At 35.1% G+C, this 13,349-nt stretch overlaps 1 protein-coding gene across 1 annotated transcript; it reads right to left on the minus strand.

The window, feature by feature from the left end:
- Positions 1–26: 26 nt before the first annotated feature.
- Positions 27–2,776, minus strand: LOC147065494 (uncharacterized). The gene is made up of 2 exons (XM_085956994.1): positions 1,393–2,776; positions 27–31 (listed from the first exon to the last, which is right to left on the minus strand). Exons 1-2 carry the CDS (start codon positions 2,774–2,776, stop codon positions 27–29), a joined length of 1,389 nt encoding a protein of 462 aa, XP_085813120.1.
- Between the last annotated feature and the right edge of the window lie 10,573 nt (positions 2,777–13,349).

Below are 13,349 nucleotides of genomic sequence, written 5' to 3' on the forward strand. Positions count from 1 at the left end.
ACATCCAGTATCTATTTCTTCTTCTTTCACCCTGTCACGTCCCAACATTGGGGCATAGGGCAAGCACAAGTTGGCGCCACTTCCCTCGGTCCATCGCCAACTCCTGTGCCTCCCGCCATGTCAGACCTGCAGCACGTAGGTCACTTTTGTAGCATCGCTGCAGGGTGAGGGAGGGCCGGCCACGGCGACGGAACCCTTGAGGCTGTGCCACAAGGGTACGAAGTGCCGCACTCTTTGGCGGCATCCGGAATACATGTCCCAGCCACGTGAATCGTCTCTTCGTGATAACTTCAATCACCGAAGGCTGTTGTGTCTGCTCACGAACTCGGATATTTGTAACGCGGTCGTACCAATGTACCCCTAAGATTCTGCGGAGACATCGATTCTCAAAGCTCAAAAGCCGTGACTCTTGAAGCTTAGTAAGATGCCATGTCTCACAGCCATACAGGAGCACAGGTAGCACGCACGCGTTAAACAAACGACATTTGGTCCTCACAGAATACAGCCTTGACCTCCATGCGACTCCAAGTTGGTTGAACGCAGAGCCCGCCACACCCATGCGGATTCCAAGCTCACTAGAAATACCACCATCATCGGCAACCGTGGCACCCAAGTACTTGAATCTGGACACCAGCTCGACGGGCAGACCAGAAACCCGCAGAGGAGTGTCGGCGTCGATGCAAGCAGCACTGCACATGGATTTGGTCTTAGCGGCATTCAGATGAAGACCCACACGCATCGAGTTCGCGGCTAGCCTGTTCACGGTCACCTCCAACCTCTCGATCGTCGAGTCAAACACGACTGCGTCGTCTGCATACTCCAAGTCGCACAGTCTTTCTTCGCATAGATCGCTTGTGTCATCATGATGTAGGCGTATCCCACTGTCGGGGCAAACCGTCATACGCATTATGAAATCCATCATGATGATAAAAAGAAAGGGCGCAAGTACACATCCTTGCTTGACTCCTGACGTGATTTCAAAGAGGTCAAAGGATGTTCCGGCTGCTCTCACGCGACACTCTGTATTGGTGTAGAGAGCACTTATCACGGCGACCAGTTTCCGTGGGACACCATATCCTAGCAGAATTTGCCACAGAGATTCACGATGAGGACTGTCAAATGCCTTTTCATAGTCCACGAAGCAGCAGGCGACAGGTATATTCATCTCTTGGTACTGTTGCAGAAGGCTTCGGAGAGTTTAAATATGCTCTGAGCAGGACTTCCCCGGGACAAATCCACTCTGCTGCGCACGCAAAACGTCCAGCATGGGACTTCTAATCCTGTACAGGAGAATCTGCGCCAACACCTTCCCGGGAACGCTGAGGAGAGTGATTCCTCTGTAATTATTACAGTCTTGTGGGTTACCCTTTTTGTGCAGAGTAACAACGGTACCATCCCTCCAGGCTTTGGGGTACTGCTCCCTTTCCCACACCTCGTGCAGAAGGTCACACAAGGACGGCAATACAGCGCTCAGTCCGCAGAGCAGAAATTCTGCATGGATGCCATCATCTCCAGGAGCTTTCCTGCGCTTCAGTCTTTTGACAGCCTCTTTAACTTCAGCAGTTGTCGGAGGATCTTTGCAGAATCCCGATGCAGTAGTGATTCCGAGGGCGGTGATCTCCGACGGAATATCGAAGGGATGCAATGGAGGTGGGCGATTCAGGACATCACTGAAATGTTGGCGCCATAGCTCCTGGACCTTTGCAGGTTCGGTGACTGTCACTCCGTCAGAGTTGCGTAATGCAGTGACCACTGGACGTTTCTTACCGCAAATTGCTTTGGTGATGCGGAAGAGAGCACTTGGATTATTCTTGCAGGCAGCAGATTCCGCATCCCGAATGAGGTCATCCAGGCGTCGGCGCTTATCGCGGCGGGCAGAACGCTTTACCACGCGGTCCATTGTCTGGTATTCCGCGCTGCGCTGTGGGTCGTATGTACCATTGTCTCGCAATTCTTTCAGGAGCTTCCTCTTCTCAATCATCTCCCATGTATGAGGTGACATCCAGTCCGGTCTGTGCGTATGCCGCTCTCCTAATGCAGTAGTTGCGGAGCTCATTATAGCATCCCGGAATAATATCCATTTTCCTTCCAAGGGATCCGAGTCGATGGAAGACGTGAGAGTTCTAGCATCATATAAGCGCTTCTGCAGCTCCAGCTCATAGGTTGCACGCACACGGGTACTTTTCAGTTTTTCCACATCGAGTCTGACCGTCCTTTTGGGTTTTGGGACTCGTTTGAGGTCTATATGGGATTTCCCGACCAAGAGCTCGTGGTCACTGTGGATGTCTGCACCTCTATATGTCCGCACGTTTAGCAGTTCATGCCGGTATTTCGCTTTGACCAAAATGTGGTCGATCTGGTTTCTTGTATTACCGTCTGGCGATGTCCATGTATATTTGTGGATGGTCTTATGAGGGAAAAGACTACCACCAATCACAAGACCATTCATTGAGGCAAAATCTACCAGACGGGAACCATTATCGTTCATTTGGCCAAGGCCATGTTTTCCCAGCACAAAGGGTCCACGCGAGGGGTCAGATCCTACTTTGGCATTAAGATCACCAAGGATAACTGCATGATCACAGCTGGGGATATTTCCAGCGGCTTCCGCCAAACTTTCGTAGAATGTATCTTTATCTGCATCGCTAGCAGCCTCTGTGGGAGCATAGCATTGCAGAAAAGTGATGGAGCCCGACTTGGTCTTGAAAGTAACGCGAAGTAGACGTTCGGAGATAGGTTCCCAGCTGGTGAGGCACTTGCAAGCTTCCTTGGACATCAGCAATCCGACTCCACTACGTCGCAATGTGGCGTGTCCGGAGTACAATAGACGAAACCCACGAATAAACTTCTCGCCAATGCCAGTGAGTCGACACTCACTGATCCCGAGAACATCTAACTTGTATTGAGAAAGTATTTCTGTTAGATGCTCGGCCTTTCCAGGAACATTTAGAGTACGGATATTGTAGGTTCCAAAACAAAATCGTTTACTGAATTCAGGCGAGGTCGTCAAGATGGAAACGGGGGTCCGAGGCTTCCCTGTGCTTGGATTAATCTGTTGTTTTAGGGTGTGCAGGTGATCATCCCACAGCACCCGAGTTCATTGGTGGGGCTGCCACCTTAGGGCCCGTGAACATGCCCTGGTTTTCTGTAGGGGTTTTCCTTCCCGTAGCCAGAATGTACCAGTTTTTAGGCGCTGGTGTTTCGCCTTGCACCCTCCTCTATCTGCTACAGCATGCTGCATTGCCTAGGGACCCCCACGGAGAGGTTAGAGGTAGGATTTGTTGGCAGAGCTATCATGGATAGTCGACATACTCAGCATTTCAAATGGAAGCACACCTGATCTGGCATCAAGGCATACCCCACTGAAGTCATACCAACCGTTGGTCCCTTTGGTATCTATTTAACCTACCTATTTTAAATTATAATAATATACTCAGGTGTATTTATAATGTTATATAACATAAAAAAATTCTGCCGACGTGTTAAGGTTGTCTAATATGATGATAACATAATATTAAGTGTCATAAAACTCGTACATTCTAAAGGAAGGCCGCATGTGTATTAGTGTTGAAGACAGCCTGTTCGAAGGGTGTAAGCGATTATCACAATTGAAAAGAATGCACACTACAGCAGCGATTTTCTTTGACGCAGATGATGCAATCGATTCGTTAGGAGATTTAAAGACGGCCTCAAAACAGGTCAACCCAGTCAATTAAATTATTTATAAAGATGCGTATTTCTTACAAATTAATAGATAGGTACTATTAACCTAAAGCATACCAGAATTCCTGGAACTATCATCAAGAGGATATTAAAATATTACATAACCGCTCAAAACGGAATAGATAAACAAATAAAACTCTGCTATTATTGTGTGTCATCGGTCATCGCAGTCATCTTCAATAATACTTACTAGGAAAAAGATACTTACCTAATTTTACTTATTATGTACGTTAGTAGTTGAAGTTTATGTTACTGTTTATCGTTGGGGGCTTCGAAATTAATCAGCGCCTCGCGCTACCAAGTCCCTAAACCCACTACTGCTTATATTTATAGGTATTATATTTTAAGCCAAGTAACTTGCGTGAATTAGCACTTTCATACAAATTTCATTTCATTGATTATAAATCAATAATATATTACAATTTATAAAAGTTATTCGGAATTATAAAACAATTAGCGCTAACTGAGTTAATTGCAATATATTATGTTTCCCAAATTATTATTATCACACCACATCAACCGTATACTTTACGTAGAATTAAAATAAATATTACAGCGCTCGAAATGGACCGGAATTCACCGGAGCGCAAATGCACTTCGTGAAATTCTCGAGGCTACCGCTTCGTCTCATGGTGCTCTGGCTTGGTAATGATTATGAAAATAATATATATATATTTTTAATTTATCAGAAAACTTGACATATCGTACAAACAAACATATTTCTACACATAATAATGCAATTGTATGTTGTTTTCGTTCGAAGATTTTGGGGCGATCTTAGTATCCATTTAATTTCGCTACCCAGCGAACAGATTTTTTTTTGTTATTAGTTGTTCATCATAAAAAGAAAGTTTGTCATCAACATGTCCTAACAAAAGACGCATTACCTACACTATTAACAATACTTATTAATAATTAATGTATTTACAGACATAATATACATGAATGCATATTTAGTTGATATATCTTATTAAAAATATTAATTCTGATTAATGAGAGTGTTGTATCAATCCATAGCATAGATTCGCCTTTTGACATGTTCAATACCTGTGAATATTGTAGGACAGAGATAGTCAACCTTTGTATACCTACCGCCCACTTTTCTATCTCTGTTAGAAGTAAAATTTTCTAACCACTCACCGGTTTCACAGTAATGGTGATTTATAAAGTAGGGTAACTAACGTAACTTTTACTTTATAACATTTCGTGTCTGTTCTGGCAGAACACACTAACTGGAGAATACTTGTTTTGAGTGATTTGACTTTGAAGTTGTTAAAATGTTTGAAATGGTCTATCATGTGAGTTTATTAAGTAATCGTAAAAGGGATGACTTTAAAATAAAGACTGTTTATTTATTAAGAAGGTTTCCAGGCGGTAAAGTTTGAAAAAAGGAACATTTTGGTATAAATAACTCAATATGTCATTTTTTCAAATTAGTGTCTTCTGCCAGAACAGTGACAATTTATAAAGCAGAGTTTTTTTTATTTTTTTTTATTTTACATATTGTGGACATTACAGAAGGTTAAAGCATATAATAATAATTACTTACCAAATAATTTATGTCAGACTTTTGCTATGTTTGGCAGAATATATCTTCATAAAATAACTTACTGTAGTTAAATCCATCTTTTTCATACATATAATCATGAAGTTTCCTCTTTCGCAAATATTCATTTTATGAAAACATATGTAATGAAAATGTTTTTGAAACCTCTACCGCCCACCATGAAAGCTGGACCGCCCACTAGTGGGCGGTAGGGACCAGGTTGACTACCACTGTTATAGGATATTACTAATTTTACCTATTAAACGACCATTCACTGCTTATATGCGGCATATAAAGGAAGGCAAAATAATTATACCATTTTTGACAGTATATTTCGCAAAAAAAATTAAATGATGAAAAATGTTACCTGTCCGAATGTTTAGTAATTATGCATATTATTATTATGTATAAAGACTGTTATTACATTTGTCCGTCTAAGGTAGGTAGATAAGCGTGTAAGGTCTATATTATAATATAAGCTTTAATAACAAAAAAAACTCGCCTGCTATAATATTTTCGGAAAATTATCGAGTGGTTCGGTTCATAAACTTGTCTTTTTCGAGAGCTGTAAATAGTATGTATGTAAGTACTTAACAAAAGTAATTAGAATATTAAAAAAAAATTAGAGATAATACAAAATATTTCATAAATATACAGTTGAATATGTCTCATTTATTGATACGTAATATAAAACCTAAACTAATCTTGAAATGTATTACAAATTGTACGACTAAAGCTTGGTGATTTTACGGTATAAATTATAGTAGTTACTAGAGCTAATAAAATACTTTTGATACATAAATTGTAGGATTTTCGTATTATTTATACGTCATGTTTATTACCACTAAATACGAATACATCAATGGGTATATTTTACTCTATCAAAATATGGTTTGTTTCGTTAAGTTGAAATTGATTAAAAAATTATGACCCACGGTGGATTAGTAAAAACGCCTCTGGAGCCATAGGTGCGGGTTCACGGCCTAAATGTAAAAACAAAAATTACATGTTATTGTCATATTCAAAAAGAAATTTGATACGAGGTATAAATAGAATCAGGGTCTGTTGACAACGCATAACCACATATTCCGGTTTCATTATCAACACAAAAAATCGCTATTGTAATGTCAACCGAACTATCAATTATTTACTTGTACTTTTATTTTTAGATGTGGCGTATTAAATGAAAATTGATAATTTTATGCCCATAATGGATACATTTTCACATTTTCCTTACGGCAGAATAGTGAAAAAATTTCTATTAGAAACTGTGGACACGGATTTCAAATACCAAATACGTGGTTTAAAATTACCTATCACAAGGCATTTTTTCCAAATCATGGATCCAATAGATTAAGTCAGCGATTTCCAAACTGAGGGGCGCGCCTCCCTGGGGAGGTGCGGACCGTTGCAAAGGGAGACGCGAAAAGATTAACACAATAATGTAGCTACAGGTTATAGTTATAAACTACATAAAAAATCTCTCCTATAAAAGTCAGATTGTTTGCAAACCTGTATGAAGATATGGACACTAATTTTAATATACTTACCTCATTTCTATACTATTGTCAATTGTGCATGGCCCCTACAAGAGGGGGGCTGACAGGGCTCCAGCTTTGGGGCCCGGCGTCGCGGATCGACCAGTTAAGTGAGATAAATACACACCACAAATTCGTTCTATTAGTAAAAAAAATGTGTGTTTGTGTGATACAATTTTATGTGATTGTGTGATTGATGATAATTCACATGTAGAATTTTATTTTATAATAATTATTTGTAGTATTCCTGGATAATAAAAATGGCCATATGGAAACAAAAATCGTAGTTTAATTTTGGTTGAATCAGACTGAAGAATAATATAATACTTTGTCATGAAAGGCAATGCAAGTAGGTACCTACTGCTACTATTCGTAGCATCATATTTACGCGCAACGGAATTTTCTGCATTAAACCTTGTTTATTTTTTTAATTAGGTTTTATTTTAATTTTTTGCATTTTTGACTATTTAAAAATGTTTCTGTAAAAAATGATGGGAGGCGCCAATATTAGATGTTTTAAAAGGAAGCGTAACAACGTAAAGTTTCAAGTTATACACATTTATATTTTTATAAAAATCGATGTTTTTTAAAATAAATATAAAAAATATTAAAACAATCAATTAGTCACAAATCTCTTAAGCAAAGCTTAGAAAACTTAATAAACTAAATTTTAATATATTATATATGACCATAAAATATAATATGTAGGTAATAATAAGATGGGGTCTCACAACAAATTCACATTTTATTACATTTTTTTACAATAATTGTAAGTTTATCTTTGACTTAAAATAAAAAAATATTTTTCTTTTTAATGTTTCCAGATACATATTTATTATTTAACACAGTTGAAATTGTAAATTATCAAAACAATGTCTTAAATTGTAAGCTTCGTATTTCTCCGCTAGATGCCTTTAGTAGGTAAAGACATCGCCCTAATAACTAGGGCTCAAGTAAGATCAAGTTACAAAATTCATGAAAGAACTTAGATAATTATTTGACTTGAGAGCAAGAATGGACCTATAGAGGTATACCTATAATAACTTTATGTATCCGAGATATTCTCACATTAAATGTTTGTCCAATGAAAAGGAAGATGCCGAGTTACAAAAGAGTGAAACATTTATTTTTATTTAACTTTATTCATTTTGGGGGTCCCAATTGGTGCTACGAGTAGGTCCCTGACTAGTTAAATCCGCCCTTGTCAATTTCAATATTATGTATAATAAAAATATATAAAAATATATCGAATACTATTCAAATATATGTCTGCACTGTTTTAATATTGCGAAAAAAACTACATTGATAAAAAGAGCCATAAATTAGTGAGATAAACGGTAAAGCAGTCTCTATCATACCATTTCCGTTATAGTACTGACCGAAATAGATACATTCAGGTTACTTTCTGCCTTTCCGCATCATTAGCTTTTACTGTCAGAAGTCATAAAATAGAATACCATAGCCGTCATTACTAAATAATGTGAAAACAATTTTTGGTAGAAGCATTGTTCAAAGCCTTTTTCCAAACCATCACACACTGATAAAAAGGTGTACCTACCTATAATTCCTCAATAAATATAACATTTTTTTCGAACATAACGATGTTTAGAAAATGGTTATGACTTATGAAGCATAGATAATACGACTTATTGATTGTCATTGTTTGTTGAATTTGAATAATATTTCAATTTAAATTCTTAATAAACAGTTAGTCACAAAAGTGAAAACTATTGTTTTTGAACGAATGTCAAAAATTAGATACAATAACATCACAATAGAGCTTTCAACTTACTTTTTTTTATAGTTTTCATCTAGCTATAACACATATTAATAATTATTATGATATCTACTCAATCTAGCCTATCGATTTAAATTGTACTCTATAAAGATAAAAACTTCTACGTTTTCCTGTCAGGTTTTTGTGTCACAGTTTTACTAGCAAAGTTGTCCTACTTCCTGTCTACCCAGAGACTGTAAATGTATTATACAGGTTCTAATGCGGCGATAATATATATACATACTTTACATATTTTTAACCGTGTCCGATCCTAATAAGATCATGTAGGCCTCCACAGCGAGAAGGTTTGTATTATCAGATTTTTGCTTTTACGAGAAATGAATGTTAACCCATATTGGGTCCATACTCTGACTCACACAACACAAATCACTAACACAAATTGAAAAGTCAGACCCATGATTCAAACTTGAGACCCATGACATTGCAGGCGTTGGCTTAAGCCGCTCGGCCGTCATTGACGATAATATATTCCATTAAAATTTCGGGGCAGTCCTTAAAATGATCAGAAACGAACATTTTCTTAAATTATCTTATCGATCGGAAATTATCAGTAATCGGGATTAAATTGTTGGTCTGCCAAATTGGACTGAATTTCATTACCTAGTATATAATCTATAAAAAAGTAAATTATCATTATCCATAGACGTCCATAAAATGATAGTTATATTAACAGAGATTTTTATGATTATCATTTATTAGCCATTCACCCAATCTATTGGTTTTGTGTTCTAGATCCAACTCACATTACAAAAAGTCTTTTATTTTCTAGATGGGTAATCACGTTTTCAGAGACTTATACTTTAACAGTAACCCTCATTGGTAAGGATAATATAATATATACTTATGGAATATTTTATACAGTTGAAATATTAAAGTTTTTAAACAATATATTATGCATAATATTTTATAACACGTCAGAAACATACCTAATGAAAAATACTGACATCGAATGCAATACTTATTTCAAGTTCCATTCATATAGAGAGAGATACCCAATAATATATCAGTATAAATAATAGCACTATTCTGTATTACTAAGGTACCTACTACATTTTAATACCTACTTTAATTCCAATAATAATTCTTTCCACCTTGTAGTCGTATTATTATTATTTTCTCAAATTTAATAAGTATGTCGTATTGGTTACTATAAATATTTTTACTGTATAATATAATATAACTATTACATTTATATGCCATAACTGGGTGTAAATAAAATAGTTTATTTCTTACCTACCATAATGGTACCTAATATTTAATACAATACCAACCTACATAGACTTTTATAAAATGGGTAGTAACCTATCACATCGTGTTCGGAAACTTATACGTATGCAGTTCGCCGTATCATACTTCATCGTAAAATGTTGTATCGGAAATATACGGCGTATATTAAAGACCGTCCAACCTCTTTATACTGTATAAGGCCAACTTTAAGGCATTCGAAAAATTTGCTGCGTCATATGAAGGACGGAATAATTCCAATCCCTCCTTAGATTCATCACTTTCAACTCCTGACTTCTCTGTTTCGGCAAAGTTTCGGTACATGGGTACAAAGTAAACTTCATGTCATTAAAGATAAATGAAGGCAGAGCAAGTCAAGATTCTTTTTATTTTCTAAAATTCTTTCTTTAAGCACTAAGGTGCATGGTTGCTACATCAGTCCCGTGCAGCATCGTTTTGGGACAAGAAAATGTGGCACTAAGATCTTTTCATTCTGACATGTTTATAGCGTCATGTAAGGAGGCCGTGCACAAACCGCAGCTGTATATACATGGCGGGTGGAGATGGGGAAACTCAAATCATTGACATAAAATTCAAGTTTTAAAAAAACACGGTTCTTGTCGGTTTATACTTTACAGGAAGCCAGCAGCAAATATATTTTGAAATTAGCTGTTGTATATTGGATGATTTCTTAGGTTAGGTTAGGATTTCATTCTTGAATTAATGAATTTTCCCAAAATCAGCGATGGAAATTAAATAATTAATGTTCATATTGAATATAATAAAATTGTGAGACCGTCGGTCATCTTTTTCCGATAATAAATCCGAAATCCGAAAATAATTTGGCGAACTATGTCACGGTGAAATATTTTACGGTATTTTATTACAACTATATTATATTACGATTGTAATCCCTGTCAAAATATTCAATCATTGGATTTCGGGACGAAGATCAGCCTTCCTTGTACCGGGATTTCAATATTGATGAAAGCAGATGAAATTTAGCGTACCTATATTTTTTTCAGTGATAGTATTAAAATACGAAATAAGAAAATAGTCATAAGAACCTACATTAAAAAAAAAAAAAATACATTTTCTTTATTATGCTAAAGTATGTACATGAAAAGTTGTATACTTAATATCTTAAATAAAGTATTCTCAAAATAATGAATATGTATTTTTCTTGATTCAAGACTTTTTCGTAAGATTTTTACCATATTAAAGCTACAGTGTTTATTATAATGATAAAAATCATACCTGCTGAACTTTACATAAAATGAAGAAATAAATATTAGAATAACTGCCTTGAAAAATGCTAAAATATGATAAACCTGTGCGTTATTTTATCATTAATTATGTATATGGACTTATTATAGACTTTCTTAGGTACGTAATTTTATTTGTGTGAAAACTGACAGTATTTTAAAGTTAATTTACGATTAAAAATACTATTTTGTTCGAAAACTTCAAAGTAATTCTAGAATAATCAAGCAAGTTGGCATACTGCAATACCTCTAAATTATTATGTAATTATTTTGATAAATATTACTCATATAAAAAATTGTTTTATATCCTTATACACGAAATATTAATTATATGTATATTCATAGTCAACCCGTATTATTGATAGTATGTTTAATTATCCCTAAAATTCTCAGTGAGGTTACAATATATTTATGTGATTTTCTCAAAGCCTGTGCGTGTGTTATTATATTTTCTATTACTAAATACGCTAACGTTTCACTTCACTACTGTATTAAAACCTGTTGTAATTTTAATCAAAAAAAAAAATACGTACCATGTTTTCAGCTAAGACTCTGATCTTGATCTCTACGTTTAAGACCTCTACCAAATACAACGACGATGTGCTCCTATGAAACTCCTTAGATTCCTCAGCATACTTAGTTTTTTAACTGTCAACTCTTTATTTAGAAGTTGTCATCTATATAATAAGTTGTAGGAGTTATTATTTTTCACCACATTTCATGTATTCAAAATTCCCCAGCTTCCGGGATTATAGTGTGTAATAAGAGTATTGGCTCTTGTACATTTTCTATAATACTATATTTTTCTGCGTTATTATAAACATATATTTATATACCTACTCAAAATTCAAAACAAACACACGATTTCTGATTCCTTATTCGGAGTATGATTTTAATAGCATACAAGAACGTTTCTTATAAAACTTATGATTTAGTAAGTTGTATTTTCTAAAAAAAACTTGTACATTTAGTAATAAGAAATATTATCAATCTCGTTGAACACGAGAGCTACATAATGCTATCGATTGATAATAAATATTCTTCGTCCATAAATAAGTACGACGATTAAATTGTAATTGCTGCGTTACTGGAAAATGCACGTTCAGTATAATATGCTTCGTAAAATGTTGGCAGTATTTTCATCCATTTTAATGAATGCCTAACACCAGTGGCGGTCAGTGGCTTTCGGAATAGCATTTGCTGGGAGTGCTGAAATCTTATATTTTTAAATATTTCGTCTTAAATGACTAAAAATCTAACATTTTCATTGATTTTTGAAAATGTCTTTACATATATATTTTAATTGGTTAATGCAGATAGTGGAATATTGTTTTTTTTTATAAATGCAGAAATGCACAAAAGAACTCGGATATTTTCTATTCGTTTGAGAACATAACCATTTAATCACCATGTCAATTTAAAAGATTTTACTAGACCTTTATGTATCTAGCCACATCTACATATATGCATCATCAAAATAGTTAAATTTAAAGGTCTCTTTCTGATATTTTCTTGTGTAATGCCTATACGAACATGTCATAGAAATAATGTTATATAGAGATATAACAGGACAATTAATAATAACTTCTCGCATGCATAACTATTTTTTTTTTGTAAAATAACAATATCTATACAATAATAATAAACAGCTAGAATGTATTTAAAATGTGGCAACATTATTAGTAGGCTAAATATTAAAGTCAACCATAAAATTATTTGTATATTGATTCAATGCTGAATTAATTAAAAACACACTGGACCGGGAATTGTTATTTTATTATACGATAACTTTACTTGGACAATTAGAGATAATAGTTGAGAGAGATATATGTAATATATATATATATATATATATATAATAATATAGATATATATATAATAGAGATAATAAAGTTGTATAGTCAGTTTGCATTACCAACAATATAATAATACTACAAAAACCTTCAATAGAAAGAACAAACGATTAATAATATTACTCTTTACTTGACATTAACATTGATTATTATCACCTATATTACTACCAAGTAGTCGTTTAGTTGCTATATTGAAATTTTGTACAATATAATGTGCAATTTGTGAAATGTTCATTAGATTTTAGCGATTATTGCTGCAGTTCAGAGTAAATATTGGAATGTTTGAGCCAATGACATTATTAATGGACAACGCACTCAATACAGTAGCTAGCAATTAAATTCACGCACAGCGACATTTGCACATGTATAGGTAGACGTCACGCCATTTCCATTATGCGATAT

Source organism: Rhyacophila brunnea, unplaced genomic scaffold (genome assembly GCF_057557595.1).
Source record: "Rhyacophila brunnea isolate RB1 unplaced genomic scaffold, BYU_Rbru_1.0 scaffold_6, whole genome shotgun sequence".
Lineage (NCBI taxonomy): Eukaryota > Metazoa > Arthropoda > Insecta > Trichoptera > Rhyacophilidae > Rhyacophila > Rhyacophila brunnea.

Bases quoted from the DNA above. Each gene is read 5' to 3' on its own strand.
- LOC147065494 (XM_085956994.1), bottom strand. From the start codon at position 2,776: ATGTCCAAGGAAGCTTGCAAGTGCCTCACCAGCTGGGAACCTATCTCC.